The sequence below is a fragment of the Podarcis erhardii genome (genome assembly GCF_964252035.2).
Source record: "Podarcis erhardii genome assembly, chromosome: 4".
NCBI lineage: Eukaryota > Metazoa > Chordata > Lepidosauria > Squamata > Lacertidae > Podarcis > Podarcis erhardii.
Window position 1 is genome coordinate 1142229 of NC_138508.1, and position 23582 is coordinate 1165810.

A 23582-nucleotide genomic window follows, 5' to 3' on the forward strand; every position below is an offset into this window, starting at 1 on the left:
GGATTCTACTGTAGGCCAATCAGGTTGTGGATTCACTTCTATCTGGAGCATGATTGGGTGGTTCCTGCTAACCAATCATACTGCTGCATTGTTCTAGGACCAATCAGACTGCTGCATTCTGAATCCTATTGTTCTAGGACCAATCAGACTGCTGCCTTTTGGAGCCTATTGTTCTAGGACCAATCAGACTGCTGCAGTTTGGATCCTATTCAACTCAGTACATAACACCCCTCCCCTCTAAGTTCCAGTCCTGCCCGGAAGGTCGCATTCATAGTCCTCAAGGTACGCCGGTGGCCTACGTGTGCGTTGCGGCCTGGGGTGTTCCCTGGTCCGGGGTTCAGGTTCTGGCTCGTGTTCCAGGGATGGGGCTGTTTGGTCTGGCGCAACCGGCTCGCTCAGTCGTGGTTCTGGTTCCGGTGTCCTTTCGGCCTCGCGGGTCCTCTCTGTATTTACTGATTCTGCCTCTCCTGCTTGCCCCTGCTGCTCTATGGGCCTCACTGCCCCACTGTTCCCTTGGGACTCCTCTGACCTGTCCTCCTCCTCCTGGTTTTCTCCCGGGAATCGTCGCCGTATCTGGTCGCAGTGGCGGCGCCAGCATTGCCCCCCATCTGTTAGCACCTCGTACGACACGGGGCCCGTGACCCTGGTGACTGTGGCAGGTACCCATGCAGGGCCTGCCCCAAAATTCTTTGCGTACACTGGGTCCTGGGCCTCGAAGGTCCGGGGGTTCCTGCCTTCCCCCACCACTACCTCATCCTGAGCTCTATCGGGGTGAAGGCGGTCCAATCTGATTGCAAGGCGCCGACCCATTAGTAGTTCAGCGGGGCTCCGGCCAGTCGTTGAGCTGGGGGTGCTGTGCTGTGCTAGAAGGAATGTGGCAAGGCGGTACTCCCAATCCCCTTGCGTCATGCGGCGAAGGGTGTCCTTGGTGGTCCGCACCATGCGTTCTGCTTGGCCATTGGTGGCAGGGTGGAATGGCGCCGAACGGATGTGGCGGATGGCGTTCTGCACTGTGAAGGTTTGAAATTCTCCTGATGTAAATGCAGTCCCGTTGTCTGAGACGAGAGTGTCAGGGAGCCCGTGGGTTGCAAACAGCCTGCGTAGTACCCGGATGGCTGCGGACGTAGAAGTGGACGGTACCAGTGCGACTTCCAGCCATTTGGTGTAGGAGTCCACCACTATGAAGAATGTTTTCCCCTGAAAGGGGCCAGCGAAGTCCACATGCAGGCGTGACCATGGTGCTCGGGCGGACTCCCAGGACTGGACTGGGGCCCTTGGGGGATCTGGGCGGGATTCCTGGCAGGCCTGGCAGTGTTTGACCCAGGCCTCTATCTCTCCGTCGATCCCCGGCCACCACACATAACTCCTGGCAAGGGCCTTCATTCTTACTACCCCTGGGTGTGTCTCGTGTAGGGCTGTGAGGACCCTTTTGCGGAGGGGCTGGGGAACAACGACCCTGCTTCCCCATAACAGGCACCCCTTGTGGGCTGACAGTTCATGTTTGCGGGTTGTGTAGCCGGCGAATTCTGGCCCGGGGCTGCGGCTGGGCCATCCCCTCCACACCCAGTCCAGGACCCGGGAGATGACCCTATCTTTCTTGGAATGGTGTGCAACTTCTTGTGCCTGAATGGGGCGGTCAGGAAGCAGCTCCAGGCTCATAACCTCTTGTGCAGGTGCTGGGTCGGGGCCTGTTTCCGGTAGTGGTAGCCTGCTGAGGGCGTCTGCATGGCCCATCGCCTTTCCAGGGCGGTGAATCAGTGCATACTGGTAGCTGGCAAGGAAAATTGACCACCTGAGGACGCGAGGGGACAGCACTTGGGGGGTCTGCTTTTCGGGGGCAAACAAGCCAAGCAACGGCTTGTGGTCAGTCACCACGGTGAAGGGCCGCCCGTACAAGAAATCATGGAATTTTTTTACTCCCTTCACGATTGCCAGACCCTCCTTGTCGATTTGCGAGTAGTTCCGCTCGGTTTCGTTGAGTGTCTGGGAAAAGTATGCTACCGGTACCTCTCTTCCATCCGGGAGTTGGTGTCCCAGGACAGCGCCGATGCCATAGGGCGAGGCGTCGCATGCTAGCACCACCGGCAGCCTCTCGTCGAAGTGTGCCAAGACCGAGTTTGAGACAAGCAAGTCCTTGACTGCCTGGAATGCGGCCTCCTGGCGCTGGCCCCACACCCAAGGGGCCCGCTTGTCCAGGAGTCTGTGTAGGGGCTCCGCTACCGCCGCCTTGTGGGGAAGGAAGGAATGGTAAAAGTTCAATAATCCCAAGAAGGCCTGAAGTTCAGTCTTGTTCTTGGGCGCTGGGGCATCACAAATGGCCCGTACCTTGTCCCCAGTCGGGTGAACCCCTTCTGCATCCACCATAAATCCCAGAAAGTCCACTTGAGGCACTCCTAGTAGACATTTTTCCCGCTTCACCTTGAGACCCGCCATCACTCCTAGTAGACATTTTTCCCGCTTCACCTTGAGACCCGCCATCTGGAAACGGTGCAGAACAGTGCGGAGGCGGTCCTCAAACTCCTCTGGTGTGGGCCCGGCAATCAACACATCATCAAAGAAGGGGGTGACACCAGGAATCCCTTTAAGGAGAGAGTCCATTAGATTCTGGAATATGCCTGGTGCCACGCTGACCCCGAATTGCAGCCGCTTTACCCTGAACGCTCCTCTGTGCGTCACAATCGTCTGTGCCTCTGCTGTGGCCTCATCTACTGGCAGCTGTTGATATGCTTGGGCCAAGTCCAGCTTGCCAAAAATTTTCGACCCAGCCAGGGTGGCAAGGACATGGCTGACCACTGGCACTGGGTATGCATGGGCCATGAGGGCCTTGTTTATGGTACATTTGTAGTCTGCGCAGATGCGGACCGAACCATTAGGCTTGACGGGTGTGACGATTGGGGTTTCCCAGGGGGCATTAGGCACCGGCTCCAGCACTCCTTGCTCCACGAGTCGGTCCAATTCCTCATCTATACGGGGTTTCAGGGCGAATGGGACCCGGCGGGCCTTGAGCCTGACCGGTCGTACTGCGGGGTCAAGCTGTAGAGCAATGGGGGGGCCCGTATACTGTCCCAATTTCCCATCGAAAACCCCCGGAAACTCCTTGCATATGGCGTCCACGTCCACTTGTAAGCTCATGTGGTTCACCCCGGTGATGGCTAGTCCCAGTGGTCCAAACCATGCCAACCCCAGTAAGCTAATGTAGGGGCCCTTGACCACAAGCAAGTCCAGTTGCCGCGTCCGCCCTCGGTATTGCACCCTGAAGGTCCCCACCCCCATTGTGGGGACCTTACGTTTCTGGAAGTCCCGGAGGGTGAATGGGGCCGGCCTGAGTTTGGGACCCCCAGTAGGACACAGTTTCCTTAAGGTCCTTGCCGAGATTATGGATAGAGTTGAACCCGTGTCAAGCTCCATGCGGCATGGGGCCCCCTCTATCTGTACCTCTACATAAATTTTCTCTACGTTGGGGTGGGGCAACTGGTATACCTGGCAGTCTGTGAGCTCCGTCGAGTTGCCTTGGTGCGTTGGGCCCCGGGACCTGGGGCTCTTGGATTGGTCATCTGATGCCTGGCTTCGGGTGGGCCGAGCCCGACACACCCGGGCGATGTGTCCCAATTTTCTGCACTGCCTGCACTCTGCGTTGCGGAAACGGCAGGTCCTCCTCTCGTGACTTTCTCCACAGCTTGCGCAGTTCCCTCCTTCTCGTCGAGGCAGCTGTGGTATGTGGGCTGCTTGAGTGCGCTGCTGTACTCGGTGCACCTCCTCCCTGTCGGATCCCGAGTCGTTGGTGAGGTCTTCGTGGTGGACCCTCGGTTGGGACGGCTGGCTCAGCCGTGCCTCTTGCGTCGACCTCTCAGCAGCTTCCGTTGCCAGGGCCTCCTCCAGAGCGACCTGGAACGTTAGGTTCTTCTTAGCGTAGAGGCGTCGTTGCAGCTTCTCATCCTTCAGGCCACCGACGAGGCGGTCACGAAGCATGTTCTCCAGCTCTGAGAAGTTGCAGAACCGGGCAGCTTGGCGGAGAGAGGTCACAAACCCAGTTATGGTTTCCCCAGGGGCTTGCCGCTTTGCGTAGAAGGCATTTCGACGAGCCACCACTGAGGGCTGTGGCGAAAAGTGCCCCTTCAGCTGTTCCATTATTGTTTTGTATGGAACAGTAGCGACGTCTTCAGGCGCAAGGAGAGCCCGGGCGATTTCAAATGTCTCCTCTCCGCAGACGCTGAAGAATATTGCCCTCTTCTTGGCGTCTTCTTCATCGGTGACCCCTTTGGCTTCTAGGAGGAAGGTGAAACGGGAGGCGTACGCTTCCCAGTCTCCAGATGCTGGGTTGAATGGCGAGAAGCTGCTGTCAGTTGCCATTCTGAGTTCCTTGTGTCCCGGAGCTGAAGCCTGGATACACGGTGCGAGGCAGCGGTGCGGCAGGTGGCGGTGCTGCGGTGCTGTGTGTGGCAGTCAGCTCAGCGGGATCCCATCCTCGTCGCCAGTGAAATATACTCAGAGTCGCAAAGTGATTTCATGCTCTTTATTCAGCTCATAGTGGTGAGGAGGAATGAATGAATGTCCCCTCAAAGTATCTGCTTTATATACATTATTTACACAATGGGCTGCACATGATTGGCTAATTCCAGGATTCTACTGTAGGCCAATCAGGTTGTGGATTCACTTCTATCTGGAGCATGATTGGGTGGTTCCTGCTAACCAATCATACTGCTGCATTGTTCTAGGACCAATCAGACTGCTGCATTCTGAATCCTATTGTTCTAGGACCAATCAGACTGCTGCCTTTTGGAGCCTATTGTTCTAGGACCAATCAGACTGCTGCAGTTTGGATCCTATTCAACTCAGTACATAACATAGGCATTGCGATTGAGATGGTGATCTGTCTGACACTCTTGGGGCAGGGTATCACCATCACGACTCATTTGGAAGGCCCTGCAGGAGTGACTGTACATCTGTGGATTATGGTGGGCTCTCTCACCCCGCCCCTTATACCTCACTTCCCTGGGTCCTAAATGCCATTGGAACTGAGAAGATAGATGCAGCAAGCGATGTCTTGTGAGAGGTTTCCCATTGAGCCTGTACATAGATGCATTTACCAGCGAACTGCTAGATTTGGTTCTGACACTCCCCCTGTTTTCCTTTGTTGGAGACCTGGGGCTCAGAGGGGAGTCAGGGGCTCCTTCTGCAAACTGATCTGAGCTTCCCTTGCAGATACCTTTGCAGACGTGTTGCTCTTAATTTTCTAGACATTCGGGGCTGCTGTCAGGGACCTGCAGTTTCTGATTAGACAGGCACTTTGTGAATGGAGCCTTGAACCTGAACAAAGGAGGTTTTGGTGATGTGCTGCGTGGCGAGGCCAGACTCTCCCGTCTAATTTCCCTGTAACACCTTGTACCTCTGGATAACAACCTTATTACCACTGGAACTGGATAAAAACTTGCATTAACCAGATTCCTGTTGAATTTCCGTGTCTTTCCCATTCATTGGAGGCTCATAGTGGAGACTTCCTTCCTTTGTGCAGAAGCAGCCCAGCCTGCCATTTGTATCCCCCCCGCCCCCCGCTAGGGGCTGCTGCTCCATAAGGGAGATTTAAAGGTGGAATGGGCCCTGATTAGCCAGCTGTCAAACAGAACAGCTTCTGATTGGTCCGTTAGTTGCAGATAGGGGGAAATGAAGCTTCCTGGCCTTATCTTGGCAAGCAGAATGTGCGCATGAGTCACAGGGCTGATGATGCTGTGTGCGCATGCATTCTTGTCAAGAATGCACGGCCGAGCATGATCCTTTGCTGTGGTGCCACACCGTTGTCTAGTCCTCAGCTCAGAAGGTCCTCGCTCTCGAGGGGCTGGGTGGGTGCCTTGTGTGTGCACTTTGTGTCATGTCCCTGGTGCACTGGTTGGGTGCCCCCCATCAGGAGGGGGCTGAAGCCAGAGCAGGCAGCGGCCCCCCTGGTTTCCCCAGAAGGTGAAAGAAGGAAGACAACGGACGTTGGACCTTGGAGCATTGAAGGGAGCCTGCCAGGAGTCTCAAGGGGAAAGTGTCACAGTGCCCTGAAACCCACCCCCACCGGTGCTCAATGGTTCCTCTTGAGTGACAGAGAGCCCCCCCCCACTTTCCCAGACCCCCACCAGCTAACAGGAGCCGTCTCCCCCCTCTCACACCCTCTCCACCACCACCCCACCTGGTCTCTCTGTTGAGGCTTGTTTGCTCTGCAACAAAGAAGCCACGCCAAAGGGGGCAGACTTGGGGCAGCCACCACACCTTGGCGGGCCAGGAGCAGCGGGCAGAGCGGAGAGAGAGAGAGACCAGGCCAGGTGGCAGAGGGTGTCTTTCATAAGGGGGGGGGGAGGCATCAAGTGTGTGACTGGCAGGGGCTGAATGCAGAGCGGGGGGGGGGGGCAGAGCTGGGATCTCCACTGAGTCTCTCAAGTCTCCCCAGGAGGTAAAACAAGGAGGACAACTGGCGAGGGACAATGACCAGGAAATAGTGGGAAGGGGAACATGCCCTGCAGGGGTGGACTAGATGATTTCTTGGGGGCCCTTCCAACTCTGCAAGTGCCACAGCACCCTGAAACCCCCCCACTGGTACTCAATGGTTCCTCTTGAGTGACAGAGGATAGAGAAGCCCCCCCACTTTCCTAGCCCACCGCCAGCCAGCTAACAGGAGGCATCTTCACCTCCACTCCCGTCCCCTCCCTCCGTCCCAGAGAAGGAGACACAGGAAACCAGGTCAGATTGCAGAGGAAGGATTTATTAGAGGGTCAAGCGTCACATGGGGGCAGGAAGGGGTGTCCCCCACCCCACCCGGTGGGTGGCGAGACCAGCAGGAGGCGGCCGCTTCTCCCTGGGGGGTGTCTCAGTGGTACCGGCGGGCCAGCGCATGAGCCACCACCTTGACCAGCTTGTGGAAGGCATGGTGGTAAGCAGGGGTGAATTCCTTCCCAAAGTGCGCGGCCAGCATGGTGATGAGGACCTCGCCCAGGAGCTGGAAGAGAAAAGAGGGGGTGACTCCTTCCGCCAGGGGGCCCGTGTGCGGAACACCCTCTCCCCACAACCCCCACCCCACGCAGCCACAGCTGGCGGCTGTTGGGTCAAGCCCAAAGGCCAGCTGGGATGGATGAAGGGGTTTGGGGTCCCCTGGAAGGAGGCCGGTCCAGGAGGCAACAGACAGAACCCCACACTGTCCCAGGCTGGCACTGCCATGCCAGGAGAGGTTTGGTGCCAAGAAGCAAACTGGCCCCTGCCTGGGACCTCCTGGGCTCGGCCTCTGCTAGCCGGACAGATCCTTGCTTGACCAGGGACAAGTCAGAAGGAGGAAGGGCAAAGGCCCACAGGCTCCATTTGAAGGGCCAGAAGGCAAGAGAGTCCATCGAGTTGCCCTTCTTTCCAAGGTAAAGGGGTCGGCTTGCTCAGGGCGTGGCTGAAGGTGCCCACGGATGAGGGGAGCTCATTCTGACTCGCCAGGAGATGACGAGGATTGTGAAAGATAGCCAGAAACTCTCCCCTACTTGGGTAGGTGGGTTTAGTTAAAATTCATTGATTTATATCTCTATATTGCTGCTCCATAAAAAACGCATCACATAAAAATAATACGGTAAAATCACACAAAGTTCCAAACAAGTTAAACGCATGAGTAAAGAGAAGGCTGGAACTTGTTTTCTGGTGCGCAAGAGGGCAGGATCCGAACCAATGGATTTAAACAACAAGGAAGGAGATTCCCATTAGATATTAAGAGGAACTTTCTGAAGATTAGGAGCTTTTACGGACTCCCTTGGAAGACTCTGCCTCCCTGGAGGTTGTTAAGCAGAGGGTGAGGAGCCGTCTGTCATGAGATTCCCTCAGGGGGTTGGACTAGATGTCCCTCGGGGTCCCTTCCAACAGAACAGTTGTATGATTCGTGTGTGGGGATTGTGACCCTGCAGAGGGGACCTCGGGCACCCATCCCCCCGCCCTCCCCCAGGCAGCCCTTGGGGCAGGCAGGCAGGCTCACCCCGAAGTTGACGGGGTCCACGTGGAGCTTGTCGCAGTGCAGCTCGCTCAGTTTGGCAAAGGTCTCCTTGATCTTGTCGAGGTTCTTGATGGCCTCTCCGAAGGAGGCCAGGACCTTGTGGCCGTGCTGCTTGACTTTGGCGTTGGCACAGATGGCGGCAGGGCTGGAGAGGTCCCCAAAGTGAGTGAATAATCTCTGGGTCCAGGGGAAGACGATCAGCAAGCTGGAGAGAAGGAAGGAAGGAAGGAGAAAGAAGAAGAAGAAGAGGAGGAGGAGTTTGGATTTGATATCCCGCTTTATCACTACCCGAAGGAGTCTCACAGCGGCTAACGTTCTCCTTTCCCTTCCTCCCCACAACAAACACTCTGTGAGGTGAGTGGGGCTGAGAGACTCAGAGAAGTGTGACTAGCCCAAGGTCACCCAGCAGCTGCATGTGGAGGAGCGGGGAAGCGAACCCGGTTCCCCAGATTACGAGTCCACCACTCTTAACCACTACACCACACCAGGAGAGGCACGGATGGTCATTCTCCAGGTGGATAGAGGAGAGCCTGCCCAGCCTGCCCAGAGAGGCAGCCACCCCTGGCCTTACCAGGCAAGGGTCTCCCCACCCAAGGCGGCCACGTCCACTTTGCTCCAGCAAGTGTTGATGAGCTGCTTCTCTTCGGCGGTCCAGTGCACCATGATGGCTGGCTGTGAGCTTCTCTTGGCTGCTGGAGAAAACCTTCTGGGCTGAGCTGGAGCTCCTTCCAGGGCTGGAGCCTTTTATACCCTGGGCCAAAGCTCCTCCTCCTCCTCCTCTGGGGCCCAGCTTGGTGGGGCTGAGGAGCAGGAGGGGGGAAGAGGCTGGCCGTGGGGTGTGGCGCCCTGGGCCGAGCAGGAGGCCCCAGATAGCTGCTTCTCTCTAGAAGACATCAGGCCCCAGCTGCTCTCTTTATCATCTCCTCGCAAGCAGCAGGACCAGGACTGAGCACACAGCCCAGGAGACTCCCCAGAAGCTCACAGTCCGAGAGCCATTTTGCAGGGGCAAAACACACCCCACAGATCTCATGTGGCATTTAGACCCATTGCACAGATGAAGGCGCAATGGGAACCACAAGAGAAATGTCCGCGATGACCCAAACCCAGAGCTTCCCTCAATGAGCCTCCAAAAAGGGGGTGTCTACGATTGGCAGGACGCCGGGGGAAGAGGGGCTGGAGTCTGGCTTGAAAGAGGGGGGCAGTGATTTGTGGGGAAGTGGGCCAGTCGGGAGGCAAGCGTCGGAGGCAGGGGATGCTTCAGAGCTGGAGGAAGAGGCAGGGAAGGGCCAGGGGCTTCCCCACCTTCTCCTGAACCTCCGTCTCCCAGAACCAGGAGGGGACTGAAGAGGGAAGGGCAGAGGGAGCTTCCGTGCAGGCGCAGTCTCTGGCTGTGAGGAGCGTAAACGGAGGGAGGGAGAGTCGCCCCTGTTGTTGCAGCTGCTCCACAGAGTGCAGACCTGGGAACAGCTGCATCCTAGCGAGTCTTATATTGGGCAAGAAAGAGATAGCTCTCTGCCATGTGCCTTCCTTGGGCTGCGAAGAGCCCCTGACGCCAGCCATGCCAGCTCCATGGGAGGAAACAGAGCTGGGAGTGGATGGCTTTCAAGCACCGAGAGACTAGACTCCAGAGCTGGAGAAGAAGGTCTGTGAATGTTCACAGTTAGCTCTCTGCCGTGTGTCTCTCGTTGTGCAGCCCTTGGAGCTTCATGGAGAGGCTGGTGCAGGGAGAGTATTTATTTATGATCCACCCTTCCCGGCATTGTCCCAGGAGGGGCTGCAAGCTCAAAGCGCCTTCTCGGTAGTGGGTCCCGCCCTGTGGAACGCCCTCCCACCAGATGTCAAGGAAATAAACAACTGTCCGACTTTTAGAAGACATCTGAAGGCAGCCCTCTTTAGGGAAGTTTTGAATGTTTGGTGTTTTATTGCTTTATTATTCTTAATATTCTGTTGGGAGCCACCCAGAGTGGCTGGGGAAACCCAGCCAGGTGGGCGAGATATAAATAACTACTACTACTACTACTACTACTAATAATAATAATAGTAATAATAAACAAGAGTTTAAAGTAACTTGCCACATTTGTCTCTGTGGCCACGCGATGCCTCCAGCTGCAGAGGCAGTCTACCTGTCTCCTTCCCTGGGGAACCTGGGTGGGGAGAGGGCTGCAGAAGAGGCGCCTGGTTGGCCAGACAGGATGAGGCCCTTCTGAGGTGGCCAGCATGCCCACATTGGCCACAGGATGGGCAAGAATTCTCCCAAGGGAAACCAGCCCCCAGAACCTGAGCCCAAGAGGCCCTTTCCCCCCTCCTCAGAAGGATCTTTGCCTCCAACCGACTGCGGAGCCACAGCAGAGCCCTCCTGGCAGGAGCCATTGGCAGCCCCCTCTTCCTCCACAAATTTGTCCGATCTTCTTTCAGAGCCACTCAAGTTGGGGGCCATCTCTGCCTCCTGTGGCAGGGAGTTCCACAGATTAACTCCGCGCTGCATGAAGAAGGACTTTGTAATCCATCCTGAATCTCTTCCTGACATGTCAGAAGTTCTAGTGTTAGGAGAGAGGGAGGAAAGCTTCTCCCTTCCACTTTCTCCAGGCCAGGCGTCGGTTTATCGGTCTCTCGTTTCGCCTTTTACTCTCCCCTTTTCTAAACCAAAAAGGCCCAAATGCTGCAGCCTTTCCTCAGCTGCTTCCTCCCCTGGATCATTTGGGGTGTCCTTTCCGAAACCTTCTCCAGCTCTGCAATGTCCGCTTTCATGTGAGGCAACCAGAACTGGGCACAATCTTCCAGCTGCTGCACCACAGATTTGTAGGGTGGCATTCGGATATTGGCAGCTGAGATTTCAAGGAAGGGAAAAGACTCAGGTGGTGAGAATCCTCTGTCAACACCCCAATCCGCCCGCCTCCCCCTAGAAATGTGTGCGCCCTGGTCTGCCCTGCAGCCCCATAGCCAGCCGGCTGCTTTTGGGGCCAGAGAGAACTCTGCCCCATCTCCAGCGCTCAGGTGGGAACCAGTTACCGCTCCAGTCGGATGTTGTGCGCCATCTTGTCCTCAGCCTTGGGCAGCAAAAGGGCTCTGCCACCCAGTGCCCAGAGGCCCAGGCGCCTGTCCCTCAGACCCCAAACTGGGGGGCGCTGCCCGTCTCAGCAGGCCAAGGACATGCCGCCGGATCTCCTTGGTCTTCACCCCGTAGACGATGGGGTTGAGGGTGGGGGGCACCAGGAGGTAGAGGTTGGCCAGGAGGATGTGGACGTTGTGGGGGACGCTGTGGCCAAAGCGGTGGGTGAAGAAGGAGAAGAAAGCCAGGCTGTAGAAGACTACACAACAACAGCAAGTGCGTCAGGGGAAATTCGCACAGAACTGCTGGCAGATTTTCCTGGCGATTTTAAAGACTAACACTGCAAACTGTGGCAGAAATGCAGGAAGCCGAATTTAAGGTTGGAAACCTGAGGAACTGAGAGGACCAAAACTGGCATTTGTGCCCGTCTTTAGCACTGGCAGTGGCACTGGCTCTCTCTGCCCCCCCCCCTTGACATGAAGAGGCTTGAATGCGATGTCTCCCCCACCTCAGTGAGCCTAAGGAAAACACCCTCCAGAGTCCTTGGAGTTGGGTGCCCTCCCTGCCCTTCCTCCTGGGGAAACTGGCAAGTGGGCAGATGGGGGTGGAAAGAACAACCCCCCCCCTTTTCTCCTTGGCTCGCTGTGAGTGTGGGCGAAGAAGGGGTTCCCTCCTTGCCATGCCAACCATTTCCCCACTCAAAGACCCCCACTGCCCACCCATCGGCTCCCCGACCCCCATCAAAGGGCTCACGATGCCCACCCAGCCCACTCACAGTCATGGCGCTGCGCTGCCCAGGCTCACAGGATCAGGGCAGGGGCTGCAGGGATTCCTGGCATGAGATCTCGGCCCCTTCCCAAACCCCACACACTTTGCAGGCTGCAAAACACCAGATCTCAGTGAGGGAGGTGGAAAGAGAAGACCCAGATCAGACTCAGTTGGCTGAGGTATATAAGCCGCACAGTTCCACCTTCTCTCCCTCCTTCCCCTTTTCTGCCAGGGGGCTCAGGAGAGTCTCCCCTCCCCTGGGCCACCCAGAGACTTCTGAGCCCCTGAGCATCCAGCTGGTCCTCTCTGACCAGGCCCCACGGAGCCCCCCCCCCCGGCCCTCCAGAACAGAGGAGCCCCTGGGCAGAGCCCTCTGCTGCCTCTCCCCACAGACACCAGCCTTCCCCCTTCTTGGCGCCCAAGATCTCCGAGGTCCGCTGGGGGCAAGTGGCTGGCAGATGCTTGAAAAAGGGAGGCTGGTTGAGACAGAAGTTTCCTGGACTTGTGCAGCGACTGAACTGGACTTGGGGGGGGGGAGCCAAGGTGGGGGAGCCCTGCTGCTGCCCCCAGGTTCTGGGGGGGGGGGAAATCTCTGGCCATGTTCCCAGAAGCCACCAGGGCCAGTGAGGTGTAGTGGTTAAGAGCGGTAGTCTCGTAATCTGGGGAACCGGGTTCGAGTCTCCGCTCCTCCACATGCAGCTGCTGGGTGACCTTGCGCCAGTCACACTTCCTCGAAGTCTCTCAGACCCAGTCACCTCACAGAGTGTTTGTTGTGGGGCAGGAAGGGAAAGGGGAATGCTAGCCGCTTTGAGACTCCTTAGGGTAGTGATAAAGCGGGATGTCAAATCCAAACTCTTCTCTGCCTCCACAGTCAGAGGCAGGGATGCTTCTGAATGCCAGGTGCTGGAATTGCAGGAGGAGAGACTTGCTCTGGGGCCCGGATCCTGCGTTTGCGCTTCCCCTTGGGGAGAACAGGAGGCTGGACTCATTGGCCCCCCTTTGGCCTGATCCAGCCTGCTCTTGTTACATTGAGAAAGAGAGAGAGGTTACAGGTAAGGTAGCCGTGTTGGTTTGCCATAGTCAAAACGAAATAAAAAAATTCCTTCCAGTAGCATCTTGCAGTGTTGGTCTCTAAGGTGCCACTGGAAGGAATTTTTAAATTTTGTTTTGAGAGAGGTTGTCTGTTTGTCTGGACTCTTTAGGACGGGGCGGGTCCGGCTTGAGGAGCGCATGAGGGCCCGCAGGCCCCCCCATGTGGCTCTCCAGACTGTTTTGGGCCAGCCCTGTGGGGCAGGTCCAGGTGGGGTGGAGGAGGCCACTCTTCCCAAGTCCTGGCACCCGGCTGACGGGCCCCTGGAGGACCTGGAGGAGGACTTTGCCTGGGGCTGTGGGTGCAGCAGGAGGGTGTGTGAGTGGAGCAGCCCTGGGTGCCTCTGAGGAGACCTGTTTGTGGGAGATTTGGGGGATATCAGGCAGGAGGCGCCTCCTGGCAGGCGGCTGATAAAGGCGGCCCCTCCTGATAGCTCCGCGGAGGAGACTTCAGCCTCTGGCGCCAGGAGCTTCTGAGGGGGGTGGCATTCGCTGCCTGAGCAAAAGGAATGGGTGGCCCCAGCCGCCTCCCTCGATGGCTTCCTGCTACTACTGTTTTCAAGGAACTTTGTGTTGTTGGTCTTTATGTTTTCGGTCATGCGTTCCTCAGAGTCTTTTTGAGCATCCTTTCCCGTCTGCTTGCACTTTTTAATGGCCACATTCTGCGTTCCAGTTTGCTCCTCATATTACATTTTTAAGAGTTTCACAGTGATTTGCCCCACTAGGTTTTGACTTTCCAACTTCCTTCTCACCAGCTTTCCTCTTCGGGAATCAAATGTGCCCCTGATGACACTCTATCCAAGACCAAGCCCCCCACATCGCACCTCTTGCCCCCCCAAAGGGAGGCCTCCCGGAGAGCCTCTCTCCCCGCTGCACTCCCTAGACTGGCATTCATGGAAGGGGTGGCATCCATTACAGCTGTTCCTTGCCACACTCGCTTCCTCCCCATAAATGCCACCTTTCTCTCTCCCCCTTCCCCTTCCAGGGGCTGCTGGGGGCCTTCCTCTCACCCCACAGCTCATTCCCTCTCCCTCCCCTTGCACAACTTCTCAAAGGCAGAGACTCTTTCCAAGACCTCCTCTTTATTGATGGAGCTCCTAAAGCTCTTGAGCTTTCTGCTGCTGCTAGAAGTAGGTGATGGGGTCCGTCCTGGTGTGGTTCAGCTCATAACCGTGGAGCGTGAGGTCGCCTGAAAGGTTCTGGAACACACGAAGGTGGGCGTATTTGTCCTCTGCATACCGGACCTGTGAGGAGGAGGAGGAGGAGGGAAGAAGACGGAAAGGGTGTCACCAGCAGAGACCGCCTGACTGATGGTTCCTCTATTTACGTACATGACAACAGCAGCTAGAACGTTGTATGTACCGAAGTGGAAAGAGAAAGGACAACCAACGAAGGAGAAAAGGCTTGTGAAACAGATGGAATATTCTGAAATGGTGAGATTTTGCTCCGTGAACCGCCCTGAGACCTCTGGGTATGGGGCAGGATATAAATTCAATAAATAAAAATAATAAACTGCCAAATTAAGAGGACGTAATGACAAAGGGTTTATGGAGGAATGGGAAAAGCTGGTGGATTACCTCTCAAATTATCACCCAGTTATGAAGTCATGGGCAGGATTTGAAATATGAGCAGTGGATGAATGAAAGATTCCACGGCAGCGGGGTTTAGATGATAAAAATATTTGTGTTATAAAACAGCTAATAAAAATGAGTGAAAAACAAACATCAGGCAAGGAGAGTTGGAAAGTGAAAAAGAAACATGGTAAAGGTAAAGGGACCCCTGACCATTAGGTCCAGTCGTGGCTGACTCAGGGGTTGTGGCGCTCATCTCGCTTTACTGGCCGAGGGAGCCGGCGTACAGCTTCTGGGTCATGTGGCCAGCATGACTAAGCCGCTTCTGGCGAACCAGAGCAGTGCACGGAAACGCCGTTTACCTTCCCGCCAGAGCGGTACCTATTTATCTACTTGCACTTTGACGTGCTTTCGAACTGCAAGGTTGGCAGGAGCAGGGACCGAGCAACGGGAGCTCACCCCATCACGGGGATTCGAACCACCGACCTTCTGATCAGCAAATCCTAGGCTCAGTGGTCTAACCCACAGCGCCACCCGCTGTGTATATGATGATAAATGCTTTGAAATATTGTTGGAGACTTAATAAAAATGTTGTGTTGTATATCCATCCAACATCTGTTTAAAAACCTCCAGGGAAGGCGAGGCCATCACCTTCCATGGGAGCCCATTACTGTCAGATGTCTCTTGCCCTCGGAAATTTATTTCTAAGATTTACTCAGATTCTCCTTGGAGAATGTCTCAAAACAGCCTGGCGTCTCTTAGCAGGATGAGAGCCATGCCTGCCCCCTGGAGGTCCCGGGAGGAAAAGCTGATATAGAGATGCAATAAATAAACCAGCCAGGAAAGGGCCACTGACCTTGAGGAAGTAGTTGGTGCCAGCCACCACCTGAGTCCTGTACTCAGTAACCTCAAAGAGGTTGAATGCCTGGTTCACTTTTGCTTCCAGCTGAACTTTCACCTGCGGGAAGAAGGCAAAGGCTGATGGTTGTGGCAGCAGGAAGCTGCAAGGGCCCCGAGGGTGGGAGTAGAGGGGCTTGGCTCACTCATGGGGGCCAGAAGAGGCTGCTGGAGGTTCCCTGGGACAGGCAAGGGGGGGGAAGCTTTTGGCACCAGCCCCTCCCCATTGGATGCCCTCCTAGTGCTTTGGCCATCCTGGCTGGGAGCTGGTTGGAGTTGTACACTTGGAGAGCACAAGGCCCCCAAAGCCTTTCAGAGAATCATCGACTTGTAGAGTTGGGAAGGGGCCCCCAAGGGGCATCTAGTCCAACCCCCACAATACAGGAATCTCAGCTAAAGCATCCAGGACAGAGGGCCGTCCAACCTCTGCTTAAAGAACTCCAGGGAAGGAGAGTCCACCATCTCCCCAGGGAGACTGGTCCGCCATCAAACATCTCTTACTGTCAGAAAACCAAAATCTCTTTTTTGGTAACTTGAAGCCATTGGTTCAAGTCCTAACCCAGGGGTCAGCAAACTTTTTTAGCAGGGGGCCGGTCCACTACCCCTCAGACCTTCTGGAGGGCCAGACTATATTCTGAAGAAGAAAAATGAACTAACTCCTATGCCCCACAAATAACCCAGAGGTGGATTTTAAATAAAAGAACACATTCTACTCATGTAAAAACACGCTGATTCCCAGACCGTCCGCGGGCCAGATTTAGAAGGCGATTGGGCCAGATCCGGCCCCCAGGCCTTAGTTTGCCTACCTATGTCCTAACCCCTAAAGCAGGAGAAAACAAGCTTGCTCCCTCTTGCACGTGACAGCCCATAAGATATTTGAAGATGGCTACCATATCTTTTCTCAGTCTCCACTTTTCCAGGCTAAACATACTCAGCTCCTTCGGCCGCTCCTCATACGGCTTGCCTTCCAGACCCTTGATCACCCTGGTCTCCCTCCTCTGCACACCTTCCAGCTTGTCCACATCCTTCTTAAACTGTGGTGCCCGGAACTGGACACAATATTCTAGGTGTGGTCTGACCAAGGCAGGATAGAGTGGGACTGTGACTTCCCTGGATCTGAACACTAGACTTCTGTGGATGCAGACTTAGCATAGCATTAGCCTTTTTCGCTGCTGCGTCACACTGTGGACTCATGATGAGCTTGTGGTCAGCTAGCACTGACCTTTGGGAATCCTTGAGAAACAGGCCTCAACACGGCTGTCATTTTCCACAGTGAGTCAAGAAAAGCCTCTTAGTGCAACGAGGCTGGAAGCCAGGCTTCCCCACCCCTACTCTGTCTCCAGAAGAGGCAGAGCCCCAGAGCCTCTCTCTGCATGGTGGTGGTGGAGGGGGAGAGGAATCTATGGGGAGAGGGCAGCTCACCTGGTCCGCGATTGCCTGAATCTCAGGAGTGGCCGCTTCGGTGGGGGATAATCCTCCAAGACTCATGGTGGCTCCGAAGGAAGATGTGCAGAAGGTCTGAAGCAAGAGAGTCGAAGGAGGGAGGGACGGGGAACACACCTTTTTATTCTCAGCAGCCCCCACCTCTTCTTGGGCAACATCAGGTGCAGAGGTGGCTGACGGCCAAGGCTGGCGTCGTGTCGGGCATTGCTCATCAAACTCTGGCATGAGGAGACACATCCCATCTCTGACAGAGGAGGGAACTGCTGCGGGCAAGGAGAAGGGGGCTGCCTGCTCCCAAATTCCATCGCAACCCCTTGCGAGGCCATAGCAGACCTCAACGGTTGCATTCCCTGGGGAAGAAGGGGCATCACAGTCCTCTGTGCGCCAGTAGCAGTTTAGCCCTGCTGACCACATGACCCAGAAAACTGTCTGTGGACAAACACCAGCTCCCTTGGCCTGAAAGCGGGATGAGCGCCGCAACCCCACAGTCGCCTTCGACTGGACTTAACTGTCCAGGGGTCCTTCACTTTTACCTTAGTAATTCTCCCAATTATGGCTTGCCTAGAAGAGACCTGGGCACTCCCGAGATGCACAAGGAAGAAAGAACCTGGGGAAACACCCGCTTCCCCGAGGCTAAAACCTGCCAGTCTCGGCCAACCACCTCTTTCCAAGGAACTGTGCATGACTCCTTTTGAGGGAGGGAAAACCTTTGACTCAGCTCTGATGCGGTTCCACTCAGCCCAACTATAGTAATAATAATTTATTATTTATACCCCGCCCATCTGGCTGTGTTTCCCCAGCCACTCTGGGTGGCCTCCAACAGAACACAAAAATCCAATAACCTATTAAACATTAAAAGCTTCCCTAAACAGGGCTGCCTTCAGATGTCTTCTAAAAGTCTGGTAGTTGTTCTTCTCTTTGACATCTGGTGGGAGGGCGTTCCACAGGGCGGGCGCCACCACTGAGAAGGCCCTCTGCCTGGTTCCCTATAACTTGGCTTCTCGCAGTGAGAGAACCGCCAGAAGGCCCTCGGAGCTGGACCTCAGTGTCTGGGCAGAATGATGGGGGTGGAGACGCTCCTTCAGGTATACTGGACCGAGGCCGTTTAGGGCTTTCAAGGTCAGCACCAACACTTTGAATTGTGCCCAGAAACGTACTGGGAGCCAATGTAGGCCTTTCAAGACCGGTGTTATGTGGTCTCAGCGGCCGCTCCCACTCTGGCTGCTGCATTCTGGATTAGTTGTAGTTTCCGGGTAGCCCCATGTAGAGCGCATTGCAGTAGTCCAAGTGAGAGATAACTAGAGATAACTAGAAGGGGCATTAATTTAACGGTGTGAATGTGATTATTGCGACCTTGTTGAGCATGCAAATTGTGCAGAACATGTGCATGTTCTGGTAAATACAAGTAGCTGGTGTGGGAGGTGGGGGTGTAGCCTCCAGGATGAGGCCCATGGCCCACCTAGGCCAGCATCCTGTTCTTCTCACAGCGGCCAACCAGATGGAAACCACCCGCAGGCAGGATCCGAGGGCACAATGGCAACTCTCCCTTCCTGTGGCTTCCAGCAGTTGGTCTTCAGAACCATGGCTGTCTCTGATTGTGGATGGTCACCCTGGTTAATAGCCACCCATAGCCCTCTCCTCTTCCATGAATTTGAGAGCCAGTGTGGTGTAGTGGTTAAGAGCGGTAGATTCGTAATCGGGTGAACCAGGTTCGTGTCTCCGCTCCTCCACATGCAGCTGCTGGGTGACTTTGGGCCAGTCACACTTCTCTGAAGTCTCTCAGCCCCACTCACCTCACAGAGTGTTTGTTGTGGGAGAGGAAGGGAAAGGAGAATGTGAGCTGCTTTGAGACTCCTTAAAGGGAGTGAAAGGCGGGATATCAAATCCAAACTCTTCTTCTTCTTCTTCTTCTAATCCATCTAGTCTGGTGACCATCAGAGGCCAAGACACATTTTGTCCTGAGAAGGCTTCAAGCCTCATTTTCAAAGGTAGATTACTGGGATCCTTGTTCAGGCACAAAGCAGGAAGTGGAGTTGAGCATGATGACCCTTGAGGTCCCTTTGAAGTCTACAGTTCTGTTCCATGAAATCTTTGCCTCCTTTTTGGGGGGGTGCGTGTCCCAATGCCTCTCTCTTCCTCTCGCCCATCGCACGGTAGGAGCTTCAGAGTTTTTGCCTGCAAGAACAGCAGCCTGGTCCGTATCTGCTTGGTCTTGGCCCCCTAAATGATGGGGCTGAGCATGGGGGCACCAACAGGTAGAGGATGGAGAGGATGATGTCAGGAAATAGATGCAGAAACTGAGGGTGATGGTGCTGTGGGAATGACAGGTGCCAAGGGCCTGGCGCTGGGCTGCCTTGGCAGGGCAGCACGGTCAGCACCACTCTCTGGGCCAGCACCAGAGGGGAGTGAGGATGGCTCCGCACCTGAGTGGGGTGCTGATGGCCACGTGGTGGTCAAAGACCATGGCTAGCAGGACACCCGACTCTGTGGCCATTAAGGTGTGCAGGAAGAACGTCTGGGCCAGGCAGGACTTCAGGCTGGTCTCCCTGGCGCTGAGGCAGAAGGTGCCCAGCAGCGTGGGCATAATGGAGGTGGAGACGCCCAGGTGGGTCAGGGCCAGGATGGCAAGGAAGAGGAACATGGGCTGGTGGAGGCTGGGGAGACCAGCAGGAGGGAGACGTTCCCCAGCAAGGCTGTGAGGTCCACGCAGCCGTAAGGGATGGAGAGTCAGACGTCAAGGGACTCCAGCCCCAGGATCCTGACCAGGAGGAAAGAGGAAGGCAGGTGAAGCTGGTGTTGCACATCTCTGCTGTTACGGTAAAATCTGGGTGCGAGGCTGCTCTGCCACCCAGCTCATCGGACTAAGTCCGTGGGTCCCTGTGGAGGAAAATGAGCTCAGCCGGAGACAGGAGCAAGCTGCAGAAGATCCAAGTTTATTGTGCAACAGGTTCAAGGCGAGATTGAACAGCGAGAAAGGGGTGACATGAACTTTTGAAACTTCCCTCCATGTCCCAGAATACAGTGCAAAATACATCCCAGTTACATCATGAATACATTAAGAAGAGGTTGGGTTACACAGGATTAACAAATGGAGGAGGGAGGGGGGAATATGCAGAGCTGGAGATGTGTGCAAATAAGCACATCCTGAGTACCGGTGATGAGAAGACAATGGTCCATGTACTGGCATTGCCCGGAGGAAAGGCTTGGCAGAGTGATTTGACAGGATTAGGGTCTTGACACCTTGCTTGAGGGATTATGGAGGACAGGGGAGGGGTGAGGGAGTCCTAGAGAAATTGAGCAAATTGGCACCTATGAATTTTATTGAGCAAATTGGCATCTATGAATTTTATAGATTTTAGTCCCTTTTGACATTGACAATTGGACTCGGAAATAAGTGGATATATTTTAGCGAAGAAGAAGGTGAAGAAGACATGCCCCCCCCTTCCGTATCACTGCATAGGGAGGAAAAGGCGGACCTCTCCCAGTGTGGGAAGGAACATCAAAGCAGTCAAATACAATGTTTCCTATTTGCCCAGAGTGGACACACAGGGCAATGTTGCTCCAGCCGGGAAGACTTCCTGTCACACCTGGTCTGGAGCATTCTCCCCCTGCATGTGACCAGGTAGATAGGTGTGACCCTGGCAGACCCTACAAAGGGGCTGGTCACGCAGCCATCTTCCTCTTATGCTGCTCTCTCTTGATCCCTCCTCTCAATTTTGCCTTCTGCTGTCTGCCGGCTCTCAGCCAGCAGCGCATGGGCTCATCCCTCACAGAGGATGAAGCCATACCTTTCTCTGTAACTGTAACTAAAAGCTCAAGCCTGCCTTCAGGACCATACTGTGAACTGAATGTAAGCAAAGCTTATCATCATCATCATCAATCTTTATTACAGTCCAGAGACCCAACAAATCATTACAAAGCAATGCACAATTCAGACAGCCTACCTCCATTGGTTCTTGCAACCACTGATAAAAACTTCACCACTGCTAATGTTCTAGCGTTTGTCCGGTCTTCCAATAGGAACCTGACATAGTGAGCCTCTGTTTTTCCCGGGAAAGGCACCAGCAATAGTAATATCAGTTCAGCCCTGGCTTGCTCGTATTTTGCACAGTGCAGCAAAATATGTTTTATAGAATCAATGTCTTCAGCACACGAGCAAAGTCTGCCCTGGTAGGGAACTCCTCTCAACCTGCCATCCAACACTGCAGAAGGAAAGACGTTTAGTCTGGCTTTGGTGAAAAGCCTTTGATAGTTTGGTACTGTCAGGTTTTTAATGTAAGATGTTAACTTAAAAGACATGCCCATATTGTACTCCTACTGCCAACAGACTACAGACTGTGTGTGATGGAGATCACAAGTCACAAATTTGGCTTTGTAATTCGGAAATTATGTGATGTGATTTAATTTGATGTGATTGGCCAGTTAATAAAAATTATTTTTTTTAAAAAAAGAAATCACTGTGTGTATTATCCCATAATCTTTGCTTTAACGTCTTTAGGGCACCTTCATAACCCAGGTAATACAGTTGGGGGGTGACAGACAAATAGAGGTGGCTCTTCTAGCCATGGTTTTCTGCCATTTGCTGACAAACTCCTCATTGGTCAGGGGTTGGTACAAACCCTTCCCTAGATCAAACACTGAAATCCTGAGCCAATGATTTAGGGCAGCCCACCATGCTTTAGTTGAAATTGGGCATTCACCAGCTTCTAACAGAAGTATGGAGTTGGGGACACAGTTGGGTACCTGCAGCAGAGATCATAAATTTTGCCTGAAAGCCATCTAGCTGAGGCAGGTCCTCATTATGCCAGACATTTGCAGCGTACAGGAGTTGGGAAACGGATTTTGCATTGAAAACCCTTAAGGCTGCTGGAACATGCTTATCATTACTTTTTAAAGAAGACTGTTGTGTCATCATTCTTTTTAAGAAGGAACTAAAGGGGAATTTACCAGGAACAATCCAGTCTGGACAAGCCAGACTAGATTGCTCAATATATATGGTTCTAACGAATCCATCAGCTAGTTTCCTGCTGCGTACTAGGGAATGTGCTCTGCTACCAGCTCACTAGCGTGAGTGAGAAAGGATAATATTGAATCAATATATCCTCTCCTACTATCCACAACATTCTCACACCCAGCAGCTACCACAGATGCATCTCCATCAGCAGGGAGGATGAGTGGACCTCCTTGGTTTGCAAGGCAGCCCCAGCCTCTTTCATCTGGATCCTGCTACAGCTTCTGGGGAAGAAGAGACAGAAGGATCAAGCCAATGGCCCGGCCAGCCCAGCCGCCTCTTCTCACAGTGGTCGACCAGATGCCCCAAGGGGGAAAACAACAAGCAGGACCTGAGCACAAGAGCTGCTCTCCCCTCCTGCCCTTTCAGGCCACTGGTATTTAAAAGCATTGCTGCCGCCAACTGATGCTATTTAAGGACAAAAGCAGGGGCACCCAACCAATGCACCCGAAGCATTGCAGGGACTCAAAACAAAGCGAGTGTGTGCTCGTGCACACACACACACACACACACACACACACACACACACACAGCACCCGTTCAAATGCTCAGGAACCAATGCTTATGATCATCTTATCAGAATAAGGCAAAGGAACCCTATAAAACACAGAAGATCACCCAAAATAGCCCAATTTTTTTTCTTTAGTTCCAAAGGTAGTAATGATGTTGGAGGGGAGAAGACCCGCGTTGCCCTGTGGGTGGGTCAGGGTCAGCCACAATCCCCCAATCCCCCTCCTGACTTGCAGGCTGGGCAAGAGCCCACATGGCAAAGAGCCAGACAGAAGCCCATCACCTTCACAATGCATATTGGGGAAACGCAACGCAGGCTGGGAGTTCACCAGGTGCAGCAAGAATAAGTGGCGCCAACTGATTCAAGATAATACAGGAATGTTTCCATGGAAGGTGAAAGGCGGATGAATAATTGCAGCCTTGAGGGACGGGGACTCAGATTTCTGCCTGGCACCACACCTCTTTTCTGACTAGATTCTGATGTCTCCTATTATGCTTCTTGAACTGTAGTATGGGAAATCATGGGAACATTTGAACTGGATGTAACCTTTTGTTCTGGGTTCTTCTTTGCTTGCTTAGGAGTGGAAAGTTACCGGTAGTTGCAACAAATAAATGATCAGGCTTAATAGCTGCTGTTTGGCTTCTTTATCTGAGCTGTGGTCTCTTGCTTGAACCTGACCAATTTTGGACCCGCAGGGCCCAAAAAATTGGGCAACCCCAAGTTTTGATACTTCCTTAGCACTATTGGCCCTCAAGACCCCTCTCCTCCCCCCTGAATTTGTCTAATCGTCTTTCAAAGCCACCCAAGTTGGGGGCCATCCCTGCCTCCTGCAGGAAGGAGTCATGGAGACCTCAAATGGCTGGTGACTTTTGGGATGGTTCTAATAAAAGGTGCTGAAGCTCAACATCAAAAAAACAAAGATCATGGCCACTGGTCCCATCACCTCCTGGCAAATTGAAGGGGAAGAAATGGAGGCAGTGAGAGATTTTACTTTCTTGGGCTCCCTGATCACTGCAGATGGTGACAGCAGCCGCAAAATTAAAAGACGCCTGCTTCTTGGGAGAAAAGCAATGACAAACCTAGACAGCATCTTAAAAAGCAGAGACATCACCTTGCCGACAAAGGTCCGTATAGTTAAAGCTCTGGTTTTCCCAGTAGTGATGTATGGAAGTGAGAGCCGGACCATAAAGAAGGCTGATCGCCGAAGAATGGATGCTTTTGAATTCTGGTGCTGGAGGAGACTCATG

General features: G+C 54.1%; 2 protein-coding genes and 1 long non-coding RNA gene across 3 annotated transcripts in view; 1 reads left to right on the forward strand and 2 right to left on the reverse strand.

The window, feature by feature from the left end:
• LOC309341387 overlaps positions 1-23582 on the forward strand; it is an 81732-nt gene that overhangs the window by 1588 nt on the left and 56562 nt on the right. The gene's annotated exons all lie outside the window — the stretch shown is intronic.
• LOC309340345 (hemoglobin subunit beta-1-like) lies at positions 6719-8725 on the reverse strand. Its single transcript, XM_081859029.1, has 3 exons — positions 8568-8725; positions 7979-8201; positions 6719-6973 (listed from the first exon to the last, which is right to left on the reverse strand). The coding sequence occupies exons 1-3, from the start codon at positions 8657-8659 to the stop codon at positions 6845-6847; spliced, it is 444 nt and encodes a 147-aa protein (XP_081715155.1). The 5' UTR covers positions 8660-8725; the 3' UTR covers positions 6719-6844.
• LOC309341237 (cystatin-A-like) lies at positions 13965-17065 on the reverse strand. The gene is made up of 3 exons (XM_081860808.1): positions 16793-17065; positions 15330-15431; positions 13965-14146 (listed from the first exon to the last, which is right to left on the reverse strand). Exons 1-3 carry the CDS (start codon positions 17048-17050, stop codon positions 14027-14029), a joined length of 480 nt encoding a protein of 159 aa, XP_081716934.1. The 5' UTR covers positions 17051-17065; the 3' UTR covers positions 13965-14026.